General features: G+C 35.9%; 1 protein-coding gene and 1 non-coding gene across 4 annotated transcripts in view; both read right to left on the bottom strand.

Annotated features, from left to right (window-relative positions):
- Positions 1 to 8,858: 8,858 nt before the first annotated feature.
- TRNAP-UGG (transfer RNA proline (anticodon UGG)) lies at positions 8,859 to 8,930 on the bottom strand. Its single transcript has one exon. It is a non-coding gene; the product is annotated as a tRNA-Pro (tRNA).
- Positions 8,931 to 9,380: 450 nt separating this feature from the next.
- The window catches only part of LOC127794222 (pantothenate kinase 2-like), a 45,492-nt gene continuing 27,685 nt past the window's right edge, over positions 9,381 to 27,187 (bottom strand). Inside the window, exons 12-24 of one of the 3 annotated variants that reach the window (XR_008021584.1) lie at positions 25,862 to 26,070; positions 25,222 to 25,266; positions 25,057 to 25,105; positions 23,736 to 23,818; positions 19,711 to 19,827; positions 19,392 to 19,455; positions 18,985 to 19,131; positions 18,711 to 18,869; positions 12,096 to 12,179; positions 10,399 to 10,593; positions 10,143 to 10,214; positions 9,903 to 10,002; positions 9,381 to 9,808 (exon numbers count right to left, since the gene is read on the bottom strand). Coding sequence is in view for 2 of the 3 variants with exons in the window: in XM_052325165.1 (XP_052181125.1) it covers positions 9,719 to 9,808; positions 10,143 to 10,214; positions 10,399 to 10,593; positions 12,096 to 12,179; positions 18,711 to 18,869; positions 18,985 to 19,131; positions 19,392 to 19,455; positions 19,711 to 19,827; positions 23,736 to 23,818; positions 25,057 to 25,105; positions 25,222 to 25,266; positions 25,862 to 26,070 (1,314 nt within the window). In the remaining variant the exon portion in view is untranslated. The remainder of the gene's footprint in view (positions 9,809 to 9,902; positions 10,003 to 10,142; positions 10,215 to 10,398; positions 10,594 to 12,095; positions 12,180 to 18,710; positions 18,870 to 18,984; positions 19,132 to 19,391; positions 19,456 to 19,710; positions 19,828 to 23,735; positions 23,819 to 25,056; positions 25,106 to 25,221; positions 25,267 to 25,861; positions 26,071 to 27,187) is intronic. The other 2 variants (XM_052325165.1, XM_052325166.1) reach the window with 2 other exon arrangements.

Below are 27,187 nucleotides of genomic sequence, written 5' to 3'. Positions count from 1 at the left end.
TTACTTCAGAATAGAACCTATTTGGGCTTTCGATTTTCGTGTACTGTAATCCCTTCATTTGTTATCATCCCGATCGAGTGAGAGTCATGGACTAATCAAACTCACTAACTCGATGACTATGCTAAAATCAATGGGGTGAGATTGAGATGACACATCAAAACTCTTCCGACATTGGAACACTTTCCAATCAAGTGTACCCTGACCAAGGGTTTTTACAATCAAAACCACCATTGATTGCATAGGATGTTCACCTCACGTCGGAGGTCGATAGATCCTATTAGAAATCACCTGCCTCCATATGCCACTACACAAGGATCACACAGTGCATCTCTCACCTAGTAACCAAATAGTTCTTGGTAATGACAAATTCCTGACACCGACACATAAGACAACTGTGTTGCCTCCGATCAAAGGACCAGTAACACAATCGAAGCCTGTGATAGACTATAAATCCTCTGTGCCATGTGATCTATCATGTGCATCATGTTTAGTTGATGTTCCACTAACATCCACATGTTAGTGTAGGTGCTCTAGACCCAATCAGATTGGGCTTATTGTACACTGACAATTGTAATCATGTTTATTGTTTGAATAAGGAGTTATTCAAATTCACAAGAAGTCATTCTATTAGTTTCTTGTTATTATTGTAATAACCGAATGAAACTAGATAGAAGTCCATATGATTTATACTGTGATTAATCTATTAAGATGTGAGATGATGCATCACAGTTTCTAGACATCATTAAACGTCCCAAGTTGTAGCAATGTTAAGAATGGACATTGACAATTGCGGTAAGACTTGTATGTGCTATGTTTTTGCTATGTGATAGCAATGGGGGTCTCACACTCATAGGCATGGGGATGCCTAGACAAGTACATAGGTGACCAATGTTGGAGAATGTGTCACTGGACATGACTCGCCATGAGAATCCATTTTGGTTATATGTTGATGGAATTCTCATACGAGATGGGTGTAACTAATCCTTGGACCTGAGGTTGTCATGGTCATCTCATAAGAAGATCGGTATGCTTTGACATCGTTTCGATGAGCCTAGACAAATGTTACATGTGGGCGATCGTTGGGTATATCGTGAGGCTTATGGAGATGGGTGTATAACCAAGATGAGACTCGTCTATCCCTTGATAGAGGATGATGTATCTAAGGCGCATTCGGTGGATATTCACTTTAAATCCATGGCCATGGTGAAAGAGATCAATAAGGAGTTATTGATTTACTTTCTAATTAAGTGAAGATATCCGGAAGACCGAAGAAAACTCGTGTGATCGTTATCAAGCAACACATCGCCATACTTGAGATCACATAAGATACATTGACGAGAGGATCGAATTACACGGTAACCATGCTCGTGAAAGGTTATTCGCGGATTATGAATCCTTCTGAATAATTGGGTAGGCATGATGCCTTGCTAGAGGCCAATCTTGTCATATGTGTTCGTACCGACACATTGCCAACATATTCAGAAGCCTAATGAGTCATACGCAATAAGCACGGTCCCTGGCTTAAACCAGGAGAGTGGACGTATGGTTAAGTGGGACACTTCGGCAAGAAGTTGTGCCGTCGTAGGTTCTCACGGAAAAAGAACAAATAGACGTAATAACGTCGATATGGCGAGGGGTCGTCATAATAGAAAGAGTTTTCTAAAATGACAATTGATTAAATTAGGAAGGAGTTTCTAATTTAATAATTTTCTATTTGTTGGAGTGGCAAATAGGAAATAAAATATATTTGGGTTTAAGTTAATATTTGGACTAAATTAGATTTGGGCCAAATATTAAATATTATATTTGGACCAAATTAGATTTGAGCCAAATATTAAATAAAATATATTTGGGCTTGAATTAGATTTGGGCCATAATATTTTATTTAACCTATAAAAGGATTGGACCATTTAATTATATTTCTAGTTGGACTAGAATAAACTCACTTAAGATTCTAATTAAATTAGAATTAATGAGCTAGCCCAATCCATTAGGGTTTTAGAAACCCTAGGATATTTCCTTATAAATATCCCTTTATGGGTTGCCCAAAATGAAGTGATTTTTGGTGTCATTTTTCAAGAGTTGAAAAACGTATTGCCATTCACTATTCCCGTTTCTTTTTGCATCGATTTGAAACGTGGGTGTTCTTTTACCGTCCATACACAAGCCGCGCAAAGGAGAAGGAGCTAGCACTCCTATTCCGCTCTTTTTGCCAACGGACGCGTGCCGCGTATCACGAGTTAGAGGCCGGATGCTTGGACGGCTCGAATCCGCGAACGACTCGATAATCTAAAGGTTAGATTTATTTATTTGTTTGTGAATGATTTAATTTCGACGTTGATCCAATCGCCGGGATCGGGGTAACTTCAAAATTTTTGAACTACGCTGTTTACCCTGTAGCGATCTTGCTATACTTACACCACAAACATATATACTATATCCATCTCATAGATTATGGCATGCGACTCACCATCTTTTATCATTAGCATCTCATACTAATCAAAGGTAGTATCCCATGTGTCAGTCCATACTCGACTAATCATAGTTCCCATCTGAGAAGTCTAAGGACTAGGAATTATTATTAAGGTATCCTTATTACAAAGGTCAATTGTCACACATTCTTAACACTTAAGAATAAGACATTCAATAGGAAATCTAAGGACTCATTCATATGTAATGATTGGAGAGTTATGAATGAAGATATGACATCAAAATATGAAAATGCATTTTATTATATATATATATTACAAGAATTACATCATTAGTCCCATAATTATAAATGCCAATGCCATCTAAGTCTAGCATTAGGGCACTAACACTAACAATAAACATTGGTGTGATCATGTGTTTGTTGTTTATGTTCAAGCATGGGCATGGTGGTGCGTATGTTATTTGGCATATATGGACATATGTAGTGAAATGTTCATCAATAAGCATAGTGAAATGTACATCCATTAACATAGTGATGTGGGGAGCATGTGGTCCTGCACGGATTCATACATGTTTGCAAGTGGTTGCATGTGTATGATAACTATTTAGTACACTTATTATTTTACGTGGCGACTATGTTCTGCGTGGGGAAAAGGATATCCAAAGTTAGGTGGACGAGCTCTTAACGTAGGCGAGCTACGGCTATGAGCTCTGTAAGTGGGACTCAGTCCACAATTTAATGGTTAATTTGATAGACGAGTTATTGACACGAGTGAGCTATGGCTATGAGCTCAATAAGTGAGACTTAGTCCACAATGAAATGGCTTCTTAGTAGATATGTATTGAATATGTATTATAAGGGCTTGGGTGTCGATACGTTATGAGTGAGTCGTAAGGATCGTATGAGAAAAATTATGCATGTGCATGATATGCATGGTGTTGTGAGACATGACACGGGTTATCATGTGGTAAAGCATATACATAAGATTGTGTGATGTGCAAAGCATAGTGTGGCATTATGAGTTATGGCATGGGTGCATGATATGGTATATTGGGGTATGGGTAGATGATGTGAAATGGCATGGTATAGTTGTGTCTAATAAAGATAAAGGTAAATCCTATTATATTGCTTCTTATTGTTTCCCTATTGTTATGATATTTATAAGGCATTGTATGGGGGGGGGGGGGTGCTTAATGTAAGTGGATAAACTCGCCGTGGTTCCATCTCTTATTGTTCTGTCTGCTTGATTACTCCTGCTTTCCTATTACTACATAATATTATGAGGCATAATGGGTTGCTTTGTGTAAGTGGGTAATTTCATTTTTGTTGCATCCATTATTGATCCCATTTATTCTATATTATACTTGTTGGGCCTTATGGCTCATATTTGTTTTGTATCATTCTAGGTATAAGGGAGGCTATGGATGAGGGCAAACCAATGTAGCTTGAGTTTTGTGGGAAATTGTGTGTACAAGACAGTCTTGGCCAAAAGGTTTGTGGGAGTGTTTTTTTGGGCAGAAAGAAGTATTTTAATCATGTAATTAAATTTAGTGGCCCTTTGTATTAGATATATGGGCGGTTAAGCCATAAAGTGAATGTGACGTAAATGATGATGTTAATAATATGTACATTGGGTTCCACTGCTGAATGAAAAGATATGATTGGTTTTATTTAAGTTGGGGTAAAAAAAAATTGAGAGAAATTTTGGACCCTGATAGTTATACCTTTGTAATCAACTAAAAATTGTGTATAATCGAGTACAATCTTGTATTAGTTGACTATGTCATTTCAATAGTCAAGTATTTTTTCTTACGAGGATTTAATCGAGTATTTTTGAGAAGCAATCGAATATATGATGAAGGTTAATCGACTATTAATATGTGATAGTCAAGTATTTTATGCATCTCTTAGTTGGTAGTAAGTAGTGCTTATATACTCGAGTAGTTGAAGAGTATATTAGAGTGCTGACAAAACATACTTAATTATATCTCTTATAATTGATTATATACTTTTGATAGTTGAGTAAGTGGCTGAGTTAGTTGATTATTTTTGTGTTGTAGCTTAAAAATGGAGTTGTTGAACTAATCGTTGCAAGTGCTTTTAATACACAGTTTAGACCATTTTGTCTTTGAAAAGGCTCTAAATTTTTCATAAATCATTGGGTATGATATTTGAATATTCTAATGCCATCGTTGCATATTATCACTCTTTTAACAACAATTATAAAATGAGGTGAAGATGAAGATCAAGGCTACTGTTCTAATACTTCCTACAACCACTTCGAGCCAAGAAGATACTTCAAGCTTTCATCTTCAATTACAAAAAGAGAGAGAAAGAGTGCTTACATTCTATTTATTCTTTTTCTATCTCTTTTATTCGTGAGAAGCAAACTTTTGTATTTGATCACAATCTTGTGAGCTTAATCTATAATTTTTATCTTCTTGTGGTTACGCCTGATCCATAAAAGGCAAGAAGTTATGCATGAACCTTTGAAAAGGCAGTGGTTATGCCTAATCTTTTAAAAGGTAGTGATTTCAATTGAGACTTGAAAAATCGATTGTATTAGTTACTATCGAGCCTATGAAAATCAGATATTACAACTACACTTGTGAAAAGTTGAGATTATAACTGAGCCTCTAAAAGCTATAATGGTGTGTTAAAGTCCTTGGTGAGGAGTTAAGGAAGTGGACTAGGCTAGTTGGCTGAACCACTATAAATCTATGTGTGCTGCATTATTTACATTCCTTTATTTCATTTCAGCACCTTCATCTTTATTTCAACAGGAATAATTTTTTCAACATCCTTGGTATCAATTTTAAAATTCATAGAAACAACTTTTTGAATCTTTAAAAGAATTAATCCTTCGTATTGAATTTATTTTACACTTTCTACCTATCTTTTTCTGTCAAGGGTTTATTCAAAGCTCCAGTATTTATAATTTGAAAATTTCAAACTGCTTTATTCAAAGAATTCTTAAAATCAAGAAAAGTCATTGAAAACCCAATTCACCCCCTTCTTGGGTGGTTATTAGTTCTTTCATGTTAAAAGCATCATCTTTATTTCTAAGTAAATATACCTTAGTATATCTAGAAAAATCATTAATAAAAGTTACATAATATTTTTTACCACCTTTAGTCATAGTTTTTTTTAAATCTCCCAAGTTTGCATGAACTAATTCTAATAATTCACTCACTCTTTCTATCGATGCACATCTTCTCTTAGTTATTTTAGTTAAAACACATATTTGACATTTATTCATGCTTGTATTGCCAATTTCACTTACTAAACCAAGTTTGTTCATTTTCTTAATATAAGATATGTTCACATGACGTAATCTACCATGCCACAATTCAACCACATCAGTCAAATAAGTAGAACTAGAAACATTCTCGTTATTAACAACATTGAGTACAAAGAGGCCATGGTTGCAATATCTTTTCCCAACAAACCCATTGTTCTTTATTATGACTATCTTGTCAAACTCAAAAGACACCTTCACTCCAACTTTCCCAATACGTACCACATAAACAATGTTAGCTCTCATGTTTGGAACATGGGGCATATCACTTACTGCTAATGTCTTGCCAAAGGTACGCTTAAGAAAAACTTTGTCTTTCCCAAGAACCTTTGTAGTACTAAAGTCTTCTAAATAAATTGACTTTTCACCATTCCCTATAGAAGTATAAAAGGTAAAAGCATTTCTATTAGCACAAATATGCCTGGAACCACTTGAGTTTACCACCCATTCATTTGTTAGAATGGGTAGGTTCTATGGCACACACCAAGATGAGGGGTGAATTGGTTATTTTAAAAAGTTAATTGATAGAACTTTGAAATCCTTTTGATTGAAAATAAAAACTCAATGCAAGTGAGGATAATGAAATGCTAGCAGTGATAAACAAATAAAAAGAAACATAAGCAAGAGAGAACACAAAGATTTATAGTGGTTCGGCTTAACCCAAGCCTAATCTACTACCTTAGCTCCTTACCAAGGATTTTTCAAACCATCCACTATCAACCCCCTACTCAACCCGAGTAGGTCCTCTAGTCTAAGACTAGGAATTACAACCTCTCACTCAAATGGGCCCTCTAGCTACACAAGGTAGGAAAATAACAATGATACAAATGAAAGAGAGAAGCTAAGAGTTAACACTCCTAGTTACAAGTTCTCTCATAATGAAAACTAGGCTTAAGAATAGATTTACAATGATAGAACAAAGCCTTGCATAGAAAAATATAACAATGAAAGCACAGAGAACACTGTAAGCACGAATAAAATGATTTGTAATATTTAGATCATCTCGTTTCCGCCCATTAGCCTTCTCTTGATCATCCATGACATGTATATATAAGTGTCCCACAAAGTTGAAGAGAAATATAGTCGTTTGGAGCCGTTGGAATTTGAAAAAATAGCCGTTGGAAGCTTTCTGCAAAACACATAGTCGACAAAGAAAATAGGTTAGTCGACTATTTTATCAAATAAAACTAGCCATAGTCGACAGACAGAAAAGCATAGTCGACCATCTTATAACACAAAAATCTCATAGTCTACAGATCCTTTTACATAGTCGACAGATCAAAAATTACAAAGAAAATTTTGAAATTCATGAACAAACATAGTCGACAGATGAAATAGCATAGTCGACTATCCTTACACAATAGTCGACAGAATGAAATATAGTCGACAGATTAAACAAGCATAGTCGGCAGCACTAAACAACATAGTCGACTATCTTCTTGAAAAATCTGGAAACTTAACAGATAACATGTAGAAGCACACTTGATTAATACAAAACATCACCACATATTTACATTTCTTTAGTTTAAGTAAATGTCCTCATTTTGTTTAATTTATATTTTACCTTCCATTTAATTTAATACATAAATGTAAATAAGAAAGTACCCCCCATTTGGATTCAATAAAAATATCTAAAAAATCAAAATCTATAAGAATAAAAAAGTAGAATTTGGATTTTAGTAGGAACTTAGGATTTTGTGATTTTACCACCTCTAAGATATACACTTTCTATTTCTTGAAAAATTCGTTAAAAATCATTTTATCACTAATGAATGTTAGCTATTGAATTACCGGGAGTTAGTTTTCTAAAAAAGGAAACATTTCATATATGTCTCCTTATAAGGTGCTAGTCTTCCAGACTTAGAAAAAATATTGAAACGTTATCAAAATGAGTTTCAAGATATGATGCATGAACTAAAGGATTTTTCATACGATTAAGTTTCAAGCCAAAACCTTTCATGCACGTTTCAAAATATGAAAGCTTATTTTGAAGTATGAGATTAACATAAATGATTTTTCATACTTAAGATTGGATTTTCATCAAACACATATATGTTAAAGATGGTCTTTTGCCTTAGAAGAATTTTAGCTTTATGTTGACCAACGACTTCAAAACTAATTTGAAAATCATTTTAGGAGATTTTTTTAAGATTAAATACTTGACTTTGCAAATCTCCAACTAATATAGAAAATGATAAATCTTTTTGGTTTTCATTTTAACAAAGCATTTGAAATTGATTTTTGTTGAAAACCATAGACTTGACTCATGACTTAAGGATAAAACAAGGTATTATTTTTCATCATCAAAACTAAACACAAGGGTAGAACATCATCATTGACATTAGACACCATGAGAGCTTGAGAAACCATCGGAGCAATAATGTCATCTCCCTCAACTAAGTTGGCTTTAGCTTTGGGAGGATCATTGTTCCTAACTCTCTTCCTACATTGCGGAGCATGATGCCCCGATTTTTCACATACAAAACAATTCTCTTGCTTCTTAAAGTTATTGGGTTTAAACTTGTAACCATGCGCTTTTGTGTGTAAAACCTTAACAAACTTTACTTATTCCTAAAATATACTATAATATTTTTGTTTTAAAAAACAAAAAACTAACTTTATTAACACCATTTAAACTCATGACCTTCTATTTAAAATAAACTTATTTTATCATTAAACTAAATCTTTATCTAAATTTTGTCTAAAAATTTAAAACCTAGATTCAATTGCCAATCGTGTTATCAAATGATAATTCATTTAAAATTTTCTTTAAATATCAACTAATGTGATAATCAAAGATGAATGAGATGGCAAAAATGTTAGTCATCTCAGTAGATCACATCAATGTTTAATGGTTTTTCCTAATGAAATAGTAATAGTGGTCTAAAAATAAAATAAAATTAAAATTAGATATCACTATTATAAAAACATTTGAATTTTTTCTAAAATGCAATTTGCCACAAGTCCTTGTATATATATATATTCGTTAAGTGCCCAAAATTCAATATAAAAAAGTCTTAATGTTTGAACTTAGTAAAACAGAAAAGAAAAGAAAAGAAAAGGTTATTAGAATTAAATTGGTGAAGGATTGACGAGCGCTTGGAAAATGAACGACATGTAGCGCAAAAAGGGGCATTCCGAGAATCGAACTCGGGACCTCTCGCACCCAAAGCGAGAATCATACCACTAGACCAAATGCCCACGCTTTGGCCTTTGTCTCACCAAATGCCTACACATATATTTCTTTAGAAGACTTTTCCGCCACATTTTCCCACACTTTCCTTCTTTTCTTGAGTTCTTTTTGTTTAGATGTAAAATATTTTCTGAAAAAAAAAAAATTACAATTCATAAATTGACGAATTGAGCCATTCTAATAACTCATGAGTCTAAAAAAAAAGTGAAAAACGATGGTGCTATTAAACAATATGTTTAATTTTTACTTTCTCTTAACAGAAAATGAAAACAAAGCTAAAAATAAAAAAATTAAGAACTCTTTCAAACATGTCTTTACTAATTTAATTTTGATAAGTTAAATTCTCTTTTAATTGAATACTCATTCTCTCACAAACTATAAAACCTAAATCAAACTTTTCAATAATTTATTTTACATCCAAACAAACAAACAAAACTAAATGGTTTCGAAAGCTGATGGGCAAATGCAACAGGAACGTCCACTGTGCATGTATAAATTGTTGGCTGCCACACAGTAGTAGCCTTTTCAGAACATTTGAAAAAGAAGGTAGCAGCTTATAAGGTTCAATGTTTCTCTCATCTTTTACATTTGCATGCTATAGCTATCTAGGATGAATGGTTTTTAGGCTACCTGCCTACTAAATTAACAAAAACAGAAGACCTAAAGGATCAGAAGAAAGCAAGATCACGGCTTTTTTCAGTTTATATGGCCACATTCCAGCTGCCTGCAGCCACCGAAAAACAAATGAACTCGCGGAGGCCCAACCAACCAACCAAACACGAGTATCAGAGAGCTCTCAACTAGCTGGCTCATATCTGCAGACACAGTCGTATATAGTCCCTTCAATCAACTTTTCTGCCAGCCGCTGATTCTTCACCATCGCAAGCTGCAAAAGGAATTTTGTTCATGTTATTCAAAAGAAGAAACTTGAAACTGAAGCAGACAGTTCTGATGCATCAGAGAGAGACGTGGTCAAATACATTTGTTGTCTCAACTTTGAATGATGAGCCCTAACTGTGAAGACGACTTTAAAAATTTAAGATGACGAAGATCGACAAATGCTTAGGCCAGAAAGATACTCTTGCGCGCGCGCGCGCGGGGGGGGGGGGGGGGGTGCAATTTAACAGGAGAGACATCATATTTGACATTGGACAAAGAAAATCACAAACAGTTTATCATCCTTGCATTCCAGGAAATATTATGGAAGGGCAGATTTTTACCTTTAGAGCATCACATTTAAACCAGGCATTAAAGTTTGTGTGTAGAGCTCTACCCATTCCTTCCAAGATGATCTTCAAATTCAAATAGAACCCAATCAGATGATCAAACAAACAAGGTACATATATCAATTTTTTGAACTTGAAACCAGCCTAGCCACCTACGCAGCAATGCTCTATCCAATAGGAAAATGTAATGACAGCTGGGAAAAAAAAATTAAATTAAATTCAAATATTAGATTAAGGAAATGCATGTCACCAGATCAGCATCTTTTGCGGCAGCAGCTAGCTCTGGGCTAACCTGCCTCAGGTCTACGCACGGACTGCCACAACCATTCTCAACTACCATTAAAGGAACTGACAAGGAATTTTCTTTGGAAGCATCCTGGATATTTGTCATTGCATCTACTAGTAGTCCGCCTGCCTCAGCAGCCCTGCGGAGAATGTCACAATGCTGCAGAGCAAGACAAGAGGAATCAGTTTCTTGTTTGGATGAACAAAGCAAGCTTCAGAACAACATGCAAAGGTACAATGGAACTCAAAGTTATAAATAATGGAGTATGATAATAGTGAAAATTGTGCATTGCAATATGTACTTTTGGGTAGCATCATTAATTCTTTTGTACCCATATCCCTGGTATTTTGTACATGAATTTGAATCAAGTCTAATTTGTAATATTTAATCTTTGTAGGTAGTAAACTGGAATGATGTAGAAGAGGATTGGAAGCCTAGAAAATCAGATGGTTGAAATAATGGAAGCTGAAAAAAGGAAATGAGAAATTGCAGGGTGTTTAAGGTTTTAGTAGTGAGCTGGGAATCCTGGTAGGTGTCAAGCACACATGGACCCTTCACTAGGAAGGGAGAAAGTTAGGTTATCACAGAGAGAGAGAGATCCCAATATTCTTTTGAACTTGGGCAATCATTTATGGGACACTCCATTAATCAAGTAATGACACCAATAATGAAAATAATTGAGTACATGGTCTTGATTGGTCAAGACCATGCTCCTTAAGGAAGGAGCAAGGCCTTGATAAAGCCTATAGCTTTGGCCTTCAATTTCTAAATCCTGCTAATCACACGCAATTGAGACATAGGCCATGCCTCGAACTACACTGTCCAGGTTAGAGATCAACTTCCCGATATCTTCAGTATAAATGAGATCACACAATTGGCACACCTAACCTCCTTCATGGTGGAGGGAAAACATGTAAGACACTTGAGCAATGACTTCTATTGGCCCAGCCAAGGATATCCCCAAAAGGAGAGCACATGGAGATGTAATGTGCCACCTTGAAATACTGGCAGTTTGAAGAAACATCGTGGAGAACTCAATCCATAGTGAGATTATGGAGATTCATGTGTCACCTCATCAGACAAATAATCAGAAAGGGCTTGATACTCAAGGAGAAAGATTGGAGATTCGCATGCTTGATCTTTAGTAGGAGAGATTAGATATTCACAGGTCCCATTGACAGGCTTGCATTTGGAGATTCACAGGGAAAGACTATCTCAGGAGTGGGATATTAAGGAGATAAGCTGGTTGAAGTGGAAGCAGTCTAGTGTGCTACCTCAGCATCATATATCCATAAAGTAGTTTTTTTTCAGTAAGAGCAACTTGTCAAAATGCCTGAACATGGTTCAGTGATTTACATGGACAGCCAATATTTACCACTTCAGTGATGAGTATTGTGATAGATTAGGGAATATGTTCTCTAATCAAACCACTTTTTTCGCCTCTCCATCAACTTGCTAATATCATGTGAAAACCTCCACATGGGCATAAAAAATTAACAATACTATTATCAGTTAGTTAATAGACAGCTACAACTAAACAAATATGAAGGTGGTGTCATACTATCGTCAATTGATATCTTCATTAGACAACATTGCATTAACCCTCAAATAAGGATTCAAAAGATAATTGATTAGCACATATGCATATGTTTAATACAAACCTTGGCAGCCTCAGCCACAATATCAGGAAGCTCCATGGCAGTAACATCATTTAGTGCAGGGAGGGAGTTAGCAACCAGAACAACCTACAGGTTATCCTCATTAGTCATGGTAGGAAGTAAATCAAAGCTGATAAAGTAAAAAAAAAGCATACAAATGATACCATATTGTCACTTGAGCATCATATATGTACCAATTTTTTATTTTCCCACAAGAAGCAAACTATTGGATTTGTTAACTCCAATAAAAAAGGAAGAAATATAAAAGGGAAAAGAGAAAAAAGTAAACACTTTGGTTGTGGTAGTGGGATTCATATTTTGATCTTGTTTTAAATATTTTTGGTAGTGTTTTGTGGTTTTCTTGTTTGGGTAGCTTAGGGGTTATAAGTTCCTAAAATCACTTGCATTAATTGTGGAAAAACCGTGTATAGCTAGCTATTTTAGGAAGGATTTTATGATCAATTAGGCTGATTTAGTTGGTTTCCTATTCTATTAGGAGATTCCACAAATTATGGGATCTGATATAGCTTTCTCTTATTGTTAGAAATATATATATATATAGCTAACCTCTGTGTATCATTGGAAGTAAGAAAAAATACAATTATTCCTCTATTTCTCACATGGTATCAGAGCAAGTTTTCTAGAATTTGCTAGCCCTAATTGCCTTCATCACCTAGGGTTTTTCACCATCGCCTCTAGTGCAATTTCTTTTTGCCCTTACTGGCCTTCATTGCCAGTTCATAAATAGCCCAGATCGAGAAGTCCGTCACCATCTCTGCCCGGATTGAGAGGTCTGCCTTCACCGTCGTGGTCAACGCCTGTGTTGCCATCCTCGTCGTCACTGTTCGACACTTCCGACGGCTGCCTTCCAAATCGTGACTACCTCTGCTCGTCGGATCTACCTTTGCTCGAGTTTGTTGTTGTCGGATCTAGGGTATTCTGATTGCGGAGGTGTTGCTACTGCGGCCAACAATCATTATTGACGCTGCCACCAAATCCAGTTCTTTCGTGAAACAGCCTTAGTCGCATAGGAGGCTAGTTGAGGAAGATGTCAGAAGTTGGGGAAACTACACTTGGGAAAACAATTGTTACAGCCCAATCGGAAGAGGAAGTCCAATCTCAACAACTTGGAGAATTGCAGAGTATTCATGCTAGCTACAGGTTAGATGGAAAGAACTATCTTAAGTGGTCTCAACTCATCCGGACTGTGCTAAAAAGAAAGGGAAAAATTGCTCATCTTATTAGTACAGGCCCTAAACCCACAGATCCCAAGTTTGAAGCATGGGATGAAGAGGACTCCATGATCATGGCATGGTTATGGAATTCTATGATTCCTGAAATCAATGATACATGTATGTTCTTAGCCACTGCTAAGGATATATGGGATGCAATGCAGCAAACCTACTCCAAGGCTAGGGATGCAGCTCAAGTACACGAAGTTAAGGTGAAAACTATGACTGCCAAATAAGGAAACAGAACAATCACAGAATATGCAAATCAACTGAAAGCCTTGTGGCAGGAATTGGACCACTACCGAGTGTTCTCAAGATGCAGTGGTCCTAAAGAACTTCATTGAGCAAGATAGGGTTTATGATTTTCTGGTTGGACTTAATCCAGAATTTTTGACTAGGTAAGGATACAAATCCTTGGAAAGCCGGAGGTCCCATGTTTTAATGAGGTTGTAGCTCTAGTCTGAGGAGAAGAAAGTAGAAGAGGGGTCATGCTTGAACCACAAGCCACTGACAGTTCGACTATGGTGGCTAGTGGTAAATGATCATCCATAAACACGTTGAAAGGAACAGCCTTTGAAGGAGGAAAGAATGGTCAATTGAAAGCCCAAAACCATGATGGATTGTGGTGCACTTACTGCAAGAAGCCTTGGCATACACATGAAAGATGCTGGAAACTTCATGGTAAGCCTTCAAGCCGTGAATGGGGACTAAAAGGAGGGGATCAGCCTCGGAACAATGGACAAGCTCACATGGCTACAGTACCATAAGGTGAATCAACATCCCAGGAGCTAAGTAGTCTCAACCAAGAGGAGATTGAGAGGGTGAGATCCCTTATCAGAAGTCTTGAAAAGCCTTCAGGTACTTGCTCTTTAGCGTATTCGGGTGAGTTTCCATTTTCCTTTGGATTAAATGTCTCAAGTGTAGTCTTTACCAACTCTTGGGTTATGGACTCAGGAGCTACCGACCATATGACCCACTTATCCCAATGTTTCTCCACCTATACTCCTTGTCCAAGCAATCAAAAAATAGCCACAACCAATGGATCCTTAGCCACTATAGCTGGAGTAGGGGATGTCAAAATAAGCCCATCAGTAACCTTGAGAAATGTCCTACATGTTCCTAAATTGTCCACTAATCTTGTCTCTATACAAAAACTCACCCAAGATTTATGTTGTAATGTTGTTTTTCACAGTAGTTATTGTGTATTTCAAGACAAGGATTCAGTGAAGATGATTGGACATGCTAGGGAACGGAATGGCCTCTACTATCTTGAGACACCAAGTCAATTGAACATGACCAAGGGCAGTTCATCCCATTCCTTCATATCGGAATGTGTTCCCTTTAATAGAGAAAGAATTCAGCTTCTCCATTCCCACCTAGGACATCCATCATTTAGGATTATTGCTCTTATGTTTCCTTCCTTGTTTACCAATTTAGTTGCTGAAAATTTTCATTGTGAGGTGTGTGAATTTTCCAAACACAGACGTGTTCCTTTTCCAATTAGCAATAAAAGAAATCCTATTCCTTTCTACCTTGTTCACAGTGATGTTTGGGGTCTATGTACCATTTCTAATGTGTCTGAGGCACGATGGTTTGTTTTTTTCATTGATGATTGTACTCAAGTCACCTGGATTTTTCTGCTCAAACATAAGTTTGATGTTAGTACAATTCTTCCCAATTTTTGCTCCATGATTCAAACTCAATTTGGGGTTACTATCAAAAGGTTCCAGTCAGATAATGCCAGGGATTATTTCAACTGCATTCTTACTCCCTATTTTCAGAAAGAAGGAATCATTCACGAATCATCTTGTGTGAATACCCCACAACAAAACGGAGTTGCGGAGAGGAAGAATGGTCACCTCCTTGAAAAAACCCGAGCTTTATTGTTTTGGACAAATATGCCTAAGGTTTTTTTGGGGGAAGCAATTCTTGCAGCCACTCATCTCATCAATACGTTGCCTTCTCGGGTCTTGGGTTTCAAGAGTCCTATGGATGTCCTTTCCACATTTTATCCAACCCTCACCACTACCACTCACCTTGTCCCTCGCGTTTTTGGGTGTGTGTCCTTTGTCCATGTGCATGGTCTAAACATGGGAAAATTAGATCTTAGGGCTCTCAAATGTGTCTTTGTGAGCTATTCTTCTACTCAGAAAGGGTTTAGTGTTATCACCCTCCATCCAAACGGTTCTATGTCTCGATGGATGTCACATTCAATGAACATGCATCGTTTTTCTCCCATCCTTCTCTTTCGGGGGAGAATTCAATTAGGGAAGATAAGGAAAGTTTTTGCTTGATCCGATTCCTTCTTGTTCATCATCTCCCCACCATATGCCCAGGAACTCATCTGACTCTATGCCTGAACAGCCTGTTCTTGAACCTATGCCAAAAATACCACATGAACCACGAGAACAACTTGATTCTGCTACTAGAGATGTGAGATTTGGCAAGATGTTTGTGAGAAAGAAGGTGGTTATTCCTGAACCTATGCAGGTCCAAGAGTCCAACTCAAATTCCTTGAATGAGGTAACAATTTCTGACTCTGCATTAAAACTTGAAACTGAAGTTCAGGAGGATAGTAATGACCAGGACCTTCCAATTGGCATCAGAAAAGGAACTAGAGAGTGTACAAAGTGACCTCTATACCCCCTTGCACACTTCTTATTATTTAAAAACTTCTCACCACATCACCAAGCCTTCCTTGTAAGTCTTAATACTATCACCATTCCTACTACCTTGTTCGAGGCATTGTCTAATGAAAAATGGAAACAAGCTATGAATGTGGAGATGGAGGCATTGGAAAAGAACAAAACTTGGGAATTGGTGAGATTACCAGCGGGAAAGAAACTAGTGGGTTGCAAGTGGGTGTATACGGTGAAGTACAGGGCAGATGGGTCAGTTGAAAGATACAAGGCACAGTTGCTAGCCAAAGGATACACTCAGACTTATGGAATTGATTATCTAGAGACTTTTGCCCCGATTGCGAAAATGAACATTGTTAGGGTATTGTTGTCACTAGCTACTAATTATGGCTGGAAATTGCAACAATTTGATGTCAAGAATGCATTCCTTCATGGAGAGCTAGAAGAAGAGATTTATATGGAAGTTCCACTAGGTTATGGGAAGAACTTGGCTGATCATATGGTGTGCAAATTGAAAAAGGCTTTGTACGGTCTTAAACAATCACCACAGGCATGGTTTGGAAGATTTGCAAGAGTTATGTTGGCTATGGGATACAAACAAAGCCAAGGAGATCACACATTATTCATTAAACACTCTCCATCAGGGGGAGTTACAGCTCTCCTTGTGTATGTTGATGATATAATAGTGGCAGGAGATGATAATAGAGAGAAGTAGTTGTTGAGTCAATGTTTGGCCAAGGAATTTGAGATCAAAACATTAGGAAGGTTGAAATATTTTCTTGGAATTAAAGTTGCACACTCGAGGTAAGGAATCTTTATCTCACAACAGAAGTATGTTACAGATCTTCTGAAGGAAATGGGCAAAACTGCATGCAAACCAGCAAGCACTCCCATGGATTCAAATCTTAAGCTTGGGAAAGCAGAGGAGGATGGGGCAGTTGACGGGGAAATGTATCAACGGCCGGTAGGAAGACTCATTTACCTATCTCACACACGGCCAGATATAGCATATGCATTGAATATAGTTAGTCAGTTTATGCACAGTTCGAAGACAATTCATTTGCAAGCTATTCATCGGATTTTACAGTACCTTAAGGGGACATTAGGAAAAGGGATTCTGTTCAAAAGAAATGGAGGTTTAGTCCTTGAGGTTTACACCGATGCTGATTATGCTGGGTCAATTGTTGACAGAAGATCAACCTCCGGATATTGCACTTTCCTTGGAGGAAACCTTGTGACTGGAGGAGTAAGAAACAAAATGTAGTAGCACAGTCTAGTGCTGAGGCTGAATTTCAAGCAATGGCTCAAGGAATATGTGAACCACTTTGGTTGAAGATCAACTTAGAAGACTTAAGAATTAAATGGGATGGACTGATGAGACTCTATTGTGACAATAAGTCTGCAATTAGCATAGCTCACAATCCAAATCAGCATGACTGAACGAAACATATTGAAGTTGACAGACACTTTATCAAAGAGAAGTTGGAAAGTGGTTTGATTTGCACACCTTACGTTCCTACAAATGGTCAACTAGCCGATGTACTTACCAAAGGGTTGAGTAGCTCAGTGTTCGAGAATATTATATCCAAGCTGGGAATGGAGAATACCTATTCACTAGTTTGAGGGGGAGTGTGAAAAAACTATGTATAGCTAGCTATTTTAGGAAGGATTTTATGATCAATTAGGTTGATTTAGTTGGTTTCCTATTCTATTAGGAGATTCCACAAATTATGGGATCTGATATAGCTTTCTCTTATTATTAGAAATTTATGTATATATAGCTAACCTCTATGTATCATTGGAAGTAAGAAAAAATACAATTATTCCTCTATTTCTCACATTAATAAAATTCTACCTTCTTTCAAAAAAAAAAAAGAAAAAGAAAACACAGAAAACCACTACTCTTGCACACTAGCATCAGACTATCAAATTATGTTATTTATAGAATGACAGTGACTACTAAAATTAATTGAATTAAAGTATTCACAACTTCAAAAGTGGGGATGCTAAGTTGCAGTCCATATTAACAAGATCTACCTAATTTACTGATAAATGTGAAATGTCTGAAAAAGAGCACCACAATACCAGAACTTCAACTTATATTGCTTGCAACCTTAACTGAAACCTCGTATTGTTGGCATCTCATGACATGGGTGCTAGGTCCTTTGTAGATTTTCACCCCTCAATTTACCCATGACCTCTTTCCTTTTTTTTTTTTTTTTTTCCTATTATGCTTCATTTTTTTCTTTCCTTTCTTCTTAGTGAGGTCAAACTGTTCATGCAAAAATGCTATCAGAAATTATATCAAATAGCTTAACTATTTAGGCCTTAAAAGTTGAAACCTCTGAATTTAAAGTTATATTACTGCATATTGGACTAGATACATGTGTGAGAAAAGGAAATGAATTGCAAAACCAAGGAAAGAGATCTTAGAATCTAGTGAAAAGAGTACCAAATATATTGTCAGACAGTTAAAAAGTCCTTTTCACATTACTATTTTCAGTTGAAAAATAATTCTTTGGTTCAGGCTGACACTACATTAACAGGGTGAAATATATGGCATATGCATGTATCAGACAGTAACTATCATATCATATGATAAAGTTGAAAAACATGTTGCAGAGCAGACTGGCATCTAACATGATCGATCTTTAGATATTATTTGCATATCATATGACTAATGAGTGAAATTTCAAATGAAAAGGTTCAGAATTGTTTCAATAGTACTCTCAGAAGAAAGAACTTACTTCAGTTCCACGTCTGAGGAGCTCCCGTGCTAGTGGAAGCATTCCCAGTACAATGTCAGCACCGGAGTTATCCACAAAGAGCAATGCTTTTTTATGTGGGCGAGGTTTCTTGTTTCCAGATTCTAACATTCTCTCCTTAAAAAGATCAAAATCATCCACCTAAAGAACATGCACAAGAACCTTGTTCACAATCCACCATCCAACAATTACTATTTAGGGAAATCACTCTGGAAAGTACAAAGGTGTTCTCGTAGACCCTTTTTAGTTCACCTACCCGCCAAGGTCTTTGCATCTTGTTGCGGCTCATTCTATATATTTCAATAATTGTTCCCTTATGGTAGAGATCAACACAGGCACGAGATCCCCAATCAAATATGTTTGCAGCAAGAACACCTTCAATTAGTGCAAGCAGCCTTGTTTCCTGCAGTTGAACAAATGTTGCTGTCAGTAGGATGATTTCCAAGGTGGCAGAGGGTTAAAAAGTAAGGTCGGTTAAGTCATGATTAAGCATGTATGTGACATATTTCCTGTTTATCTAATGATGTCCTCACCTCTATCTTCATAAATCTTTGTCAAGTGTGATTCTAATAACTTTACATGCCTACAGTTAACAGTTTACATAGAAGAATGATAAATTTCATCAGATGAGGAAAGATATGACGAGTTGGCAACTACACATACCTCGTTCATACTATCAAGCTCCATTAGAAGGTCAGGAAGAACAGCAAGTGACGCTTCATTTTCCCTATAACATGCCATAGAAGATGAGAAAATAAAAATTAAAAAAAAAAAAAACTAAGAGGTGTTCATGCATCAACAATAATATTCATGCCATAATGTCAAAGAAAGCATTAAAGCTCCGGTCTGCTCATCAAAGTAGCAAGATAAAGCTAAGAGGCAAGTCAATTTATGCACTCATTAAAATTTTACATGGTCAAGGATCATATGCAAGCAGTAAAAGACTTACTTGAACATAAGAACAATTTCAAAATATAGGTACCTCTGTTTTATGCTTCTATAGGCATCAACAAAATGGAATTCCCTCAAGCACTCTTCCCTTTGCTCCAAAAGATTGGCCAGTCCCAACTTTCCATATGCAGCAGGTTCTTCCATCAACCTATTCACAAATGGAGCTTGTAACAGGCAAATATAAGCAAGTATAATTCAGTTGTGAAGCAGTCCAAACATTACTCAAAGAAAATGGTAGCAAAATAAAGGGTGCCTTCCGAACTGCTAAAAGCTATTTACCAGCATCCAGCAGTTAAGGGACAGCTTGACAAGTTAGAATGAGTAAAAGCTTACCCCCACCCTCCCTAACCAAAAAAAAAAAAAAAAGAAGGAAAAAAAACTGAGTGGAGTTAAATTAGATTAGCACCATGAAAATATCAATTTATAAATGGGACATAGATAACAAAATACCAAACCTTAATCTCACTAGGTGGAGTTGGTTACATAGATTCTAGCTTGTCAATCATCTCTACGTTGACCATATCTTTTGTATGGTCATTATAAACCATATCACGTGTAAGAGTTTCTCATTAAGTTTTCCTTAGTTTTCCATCATTTCTTTACTAAAAACAACTTCTATTTCATTTAGTCTCATTAAAGGAGTATATATTGGTCTTCTTCTCCCATAATCAAACCATTTTAACTTGTCTCATGCTTATCTTCAATAGGAGCTACTTTGCCCTTATGACACATAACCATCATTTCTAATTCTATTCTTTTTTTGAATGGGACCACATCCACCACAAAGTCCTCATCTTTGATATGCTTATATTTTACATATGATGGTGCTTTACTACCTAAGATTTTGTGTTATACAATATAGCAAGTCTTATAACCACCAGGAAAATTTTCATTTTAGCTTTAATAAGATTTTACTATCATATAAAATGTCAAACACAGTTCTGTCTCAATCATTCTACTTTAATTCTATGGGTAAAATTCAGAATAATCTCCCCATCTTTTTAGACAATTGGTCAATATATTTGAACTAATCTTTTTTGTTTTAAAATGACTCGATCTTCAAATCATACCATAACATTATCCAAGCTTCTAGTTCTAGAAAACTTACATTCCATATACTAGTTTTGTCTTCTCATGTTAAAGCTTTTGGATTTTAAGATGTTCTCCGATATCTCAAACTTAATATTCATGCCTTCTTTTGTCTCTTCCACCAAGACAAAATCATCTTCAAGAAGCAATCTCCAAAGCACCTCTTTTAGGATGTGTTTAGTGAGTTCATCCATCACTAGAGCAAAGAAATAAGCACTCAGTATAGACCGTTGATGTAATCTAATTGTAATTAAAAAAAACCTCAATATCACTCCCCACAAATTCTAAGACATTTTTCGCCATGATGCATGTCTTTAATAATCTCTATATAAATAACTTGGATTTCTTTCCTTTCTAAAACTCTCCATAGGACTTCTCTAGAGGCTTCATCATAAACTTTTCTAAAATCTATAAATATCATGTAAATCCTTTTGTTCATCTCTAGATTTTTTCATTAGGTGCCTCAACAATTATACAGTTTCCATTATCCATCTAACAAGCATGAAACCAAATTGATGTTCAAACACCTTGGTTTCTCTTCTTAACCTTTACTCGATCACTTTCCCCCAAAGTTTCATGGTGTAGATGGAGTAATCCCCTTAACACTCAAGTGTTAACAATATTACTCCTTATCACAACCAACTCCAAGCCTAGAAGAAAAAAAGGGTTGCGTTAGATAATCAACAAACGAATTATAAAATCCTTGAATATTCTTATTGTCATTTGGACCAATGACAATTACAACATATCAAGCCTCCCACTATGTAGGGTTATATAGATGAATTCTAGATTTCCATTCATTTCTATCCATTGTCATATTCTTCTATACGGCTCATATACTTAATGTCAAACTTAAGTGTTTCTCCACCAAGTTTTTTTTAATCTCCCTCTACCTCTTTTGCTGACTACTTGATCCATTCCATCAACTCCCCTCACATGAGCCCTCTATTGGTCTTCTTCTCACATGACCAAAATATCTTAAACTGTTATAATCGTATAACAATGGCACCACACACCAAGAGGAGGCTGAATTGGTTGATTGACAAATTTAAAAATTTAATTAAACTTGAAATCCTCTTTGTTGGAAAATAAAATTTTGATGCAAATAAATGAGATTTTAGAAAAATAACCAAGTGATAAAGTTAACAAGATAAATGAAGTAAAAGTAAATGCAGAGAAGTAAACACAAGGATTTATAGTAGTTCGGCTAAACCAAGCCTAATTCACTACCTTAGCTCCTCACTAAGGATTTTCAAATCAATTCACCAAACCTCCTACCAAACCCGGTAGGCCCTCTAGCATAAACCGCTAGGAAATATAAACCTCCTACCAACACTCGGTAGGCCCTCTATCTCACAAACTAGGAAATATAAGAAATGTATAGAAAAGAGAGTCTAAGAGATGAATCTCTTAGTTACAAGATCTCTCAATAATAAACACAAAACTTGAACAAAATGATACAAATGATAATCAAAGTCTTTTGAGAGAAAAATGAAATGAAAAGTATAATGGAGAAGTAAAAATACAAATGCTAGCTCAAATGAATTTATTCTTACTTCTTGATTGTCTTAAGAGCATCCTTGAATGGTATTTATCGGCATCCCAAGAGGTTCAAAAGAAACTAGCCATTTTTATAGCCGTATTGTTCACAACAGTCGGATTTACTGTTCACACGAAACTGTTCACGGTTGTTGTTCATTGTTCACTATTCACTATAGCAATGGTAAAAACTCTTTTAAATAAATTTTTACACATTTTAACCAAATAAAATATAATATTCCAATGCCATAAAAAATTTATTACAAGATTTTTGGCATTGAATTGCATGATAAAATTGATTTTCATTTTGGTGCTTAATAGAACATATAAAAGTAATTTGGAGTACCAAGTTAATAACCATTAACAAAATAATTTCATAATCAAAAATACAAATTTTTTTCATCATCAAAACCATATCAAATGCAAAACATCATAAATGTGTCTCCTGCATCTTATCTTCGAAAGGAGCCACTTTGACCTTATTATAAATAACCTCATTTCTAAGTTTATCTTTTCTTGTATGGCAGCACATCCTTCTTAGCACCCTCATATCAGTTGTCCTCATATTTTTGCACATATTAGTACTTTATTGCCCAACATTTAGTGCCATACAAAAAACTTGGTCTTATAGATGTCTTATAATTTTTATTTTTTTTAAACTTTAGTGGAATTTTCTAGGATAGGCCAGCAGTTTTTGTTTTTCAGATCTAGCAATTTCCTGGAAACCTACACCCTCAAGACAAGGCATTTTTCCTTGTGCAAATAGGAAATGATGTCTTAAAAAAATAATAAATGCTATACAACAAAGAGAAAGGATGAAATGAATTTTAAATGATAGAAATATAGTGTGCAACAACTACAATTGGCAGAAAGTACAGTAGCTCATTAATACTTTAAATGCAGGGTGGAGGATTGTAGCAATATAAAATCACATTCCAATTAATAATTTCCTTTACTCTACATCCCCCCAAGTGGTTTTAGTACTTCTTTGACTAGTGGGAGCATATTGTGTTGCAGCAAGAAATCATATTGAAGCGAAGGAAAACGAGTTTAAATATGCAAGTAAAGAACAGGTTCTGTTATGGGAAGAAAATTTTTGATCAATAACAGCCAGCAAGTTTACCAAATTCAAACACCAAAAAGCCTACAATAGACACAGCAATGGCATTGATACATGACATTGGCCCAGTACCACTGAAACTCACATCAAAGACTTTTGGACACAAAGACCTGTGAGCCAATGAGACTAGCCTTCCAAGTTCTTATCAGTCAGTTTTTTGTATTCCAAGCATGATGTGGTCATACCTTTAGATAATCAAATGGCCACACCAAAGCTTCTAAAGTACTAAACCCACTAAACCTTACACAAGAAGGAAAAAAAGGGGAACAAAATGAAAGAAAAATGCATTTATCATTGTTTGTAGGTACCTTGCTAAGTGGGCAGAAAATGCGCGGGCAAATGCATCCCCCCTCCTTCTAGCATCATCTGTTCCACCTTCACTTGCCACAGCCTAAGGAAATATACCAAGTTATCATTGTCATTATAATCTTGTTGAAAAGTTTGGAAATCCTAATGCCAGAGCATCACCCCCCCCCCCCCCCCCAAAAAAAAAGAAGAAAAATAATTATATATATTACAAAGTAGTTCTTCCTGTGAGTTGAGTAATCCTCAACACTTCTAGTGTTGGAACATATTTCTCCTTATCATAGTTGGTCCCAAGTTCGGAAAGAGGAGGGTTTCATAAGCTAGTTGACAGCAAACTTGAAAATCACTTAGATCAATCCTTCAACACTAGAAGTCTTAAGTTATTCCTTCTTATTGCAGCACGACCTAAACTTAGATAAAGTATGAGTGGATTGCATTACATAGCCTCCAATCAGCATAAAAGACATTATGATTGGAGTGCTAGAATTGATAACGACTCTACCTAGTGGAATAAAAGCTTTTGATAGTGATGATATAATAATAAAATATTATAAAAGCTCTAGTGGATGGACTTTTACAGTTTGTCTTGATATCAATAGACTGGCTACAAAGTTTTCCTTGACATACATTTTAATTCACCTAATGAATCATTATGCTTCGTCTGATTGTCGAGAAGCAGTTACAAGAGAGAAGGTTAGAAGTATTAAGATTAGATTTGATATCAGATCCTAAAGCATTCTTAACGCTGCAAGCATTAGAGATGAGTCCACAGGAAAATAGTAAATTGCAAATATACTTCATATTCAAAATTCAAGATAACTTGTGGGGTCACCAAGAGGCTAAAACCATACCATTTCAATTGGAATGAAGAACATTTCAGTTTTTGAAACGAAATGAATCATTTTAGTTTAATTATGGGGAGGAATAGCTACAAATTCAGGGAACTTCTGAAGAAACAAAAGCTTAAAGATTGTGTTGCAAATGCTGGACCAGTTCAGTTCTTAATTCATCATCAACTGCAGCTTATCCCAACCAAGTTGGGGTCAATGGAATAGCATTCATAATGTCAATTGACTTCTAAAAGTTAAATTAAAATACAAATCCATACAAAAGAACAACGTTGCAAAATTTTAAGCCAAATGCCCTTCCTAATGCAACCCTCTAGCAAGGGAATGATCAGATAAAGTTCCAATGGCATATTCAATGGAAAAGTGTCATGAGATGGCCATCAATGAAAACAATTCATCCACATCAAACCTTTCATTGAGCATAGATGATTATTAGTTTACTGAGGGTGGTCAAAGATGATCTTCTTTATGTTACCTTATCAACGAGGTCTGGCAAATGCTCTGACAGTACAGTTAACCAATATCTGCAGGCAAATGTATGTACAATATAAGCTGAGAAATATTAATCCAATAGATGATAATAATCAAGACTTCATCTAACTACATAAAACAAGTAGGAAGTAAACAGTATCTAACTCACTCCAGCTCATTTGGGTCCAAAAGATCTATAGTGTTCGGCTCATATCTGTAGGAGAGGAATCAATAAGCACCAGAAAGGAATAGTCAACGAGTAAATCAACTTTTTCCACCCATCAACTAATTGCAAGTCTACAGTGTCAGAAGATAAAAACAAACAGGACAAGAAACTGTTGGAAGCTTGAAGCAAAGAAAAAAAAACAGATGGCTGACACAATCAGAAGTATAACAGTTTTCCATTCTTTCTTTTTAGCATTTAAGCTTTACAATTTTTTTGTTTCAAGGAGAATGACAGATATAGCAGTCATTTTAAGGTTCTTACAAACAGGAGAAATCAAGGAAGAAAGAAAAAGAGGTGCACAAAATCAGCAAAACTTAATTTAACAACTGTTACGATGAAGGAAAAGAGTAGCTTAATAAGAACCTTGACATGAAATGGATAACCATTAGTAAGGCAAGAACAAGTGGCATAACATGATAGACAATAACCAGAATTCAAATGCAGAACTATAAAGTCTGTGTGGTTTATATGGAATAATAGTTCTGAAGCCAAAGCAATCTACCCAGGGGGTCCACTTGATAGCTAATTGAACAAAACCACAGAGAACAAAAGCAAGCAACGCCTGTTATAAGATGTTACATACATTTTTGGGTCTGCCAATAATGGAAAGACCTCCAAGGTGGGAACAAGATGAAGAACACCAACATTAAGATTACTTGCATCTGAACGCAGACCATCTCCCTTGGATAATGGAACTTCAAAGCCCCCAAGACCTGTGGTTCTTGGTGAAGTCATTGGAACAGGAGCAGTAATGGCATTCCCCTTCTGCACAAACTTTTCCATCCATGATATCTGCAATTAATGCAACAGTTATGCTAAGATTGTAATTGAACTTGAGAAACGAATATTTGCAAATACACAAATTTCCAGTTCCAGGGTAAAATTGAAATCAATAAATGGGATAAGTTAAATAAAGAATTCAGTTTTCCATGCAGCATGAGCTCTCTGACAAACATTTTTACAAATGCAAAAGAAAAGAGAGAAAGAAGTAGACATCATACAAAACCAAAACCTCACTAGGACATACCTTCTAATTATGCAACTACACTATCTGAGCATGCATTGAAACAAGTTTTGACAAGTAGTATATACTTAATAACCATTCAGGCTAATAGGAAATTAAAAGAAAAAAAAAGGGGTGAAGTGCTAAATTAGCCCCTGTACTTTGGTTGAGGGGGTCAAATTACTATCAAAAGAGCCAAAGAAGCCCTCACACTTTCAAACTTGGGGCAACACTTAGCTCTTACAATGGATGTCGTTGAAACACCATCCAATGCCGTTAAACTCAATTTAACAGAGTTACTTCTAATCCCCAAATCATACAATTACCCCAAAATCAGACCCAAATTAGAGCTTCAACCTCAATGCACATACTTTGCAAAACAAATTGAACCCTCTTTGCAATCACACCTCAATCATAATCACCTCGTAGTCACATTTACAAAGTCATTTGCAATTAAAGAACCCTAGTGTTTAAAAAAGAGCACATAAGTGCACTTTAGGAACAAAGCACAGCTTGGTTAGGCCTTTTTGTGTGTGAAGCTCAACGACCTTAGCTGAGTGCAATTAATCCCATTTCTAGCAAATATACACATAAACATGGCTAAATTTCATATTTCTTGAACACGTATTTTAACAATTTAAGATAGAGTGTTGTTCACAGAGTGAGTAAATTTTTATGTAAAGGAAAAGTCTCTTATGAGTAGTTTCACAGAAGAGACTTCCACTAAACATGATACCCAACTACACATTCATATGAATATAGGTTAAGCAAGCATCTTCTGGAATAGTTTTCAGAGGTGAAAAATCATATAACTAAATGCTTAGGGAAAGCATGAAGAAAATCTTTTTGCTCTTCTTCACTGTTAGTTGACCAAATAACACCAATCAAAAACCCCCTACCCCACTG

Source organism: Diospyros lotus, chromosome 2 (genome assembly GCF_014633365.1).
Source record: "Diospyros lotus cultivar Yz01 chromosome 2, ASM1463336v1, whole genome shotgun sequence".
NCBI lineage: Eukaryota > Viridiplantae > Streptophyta > Magnoliopsida > Ericales > Ebenaceae > Diospyros > Diospyros lotus.
This window is presented reverse-complemented; position numbering and strand designations above follow the sequence as displayed.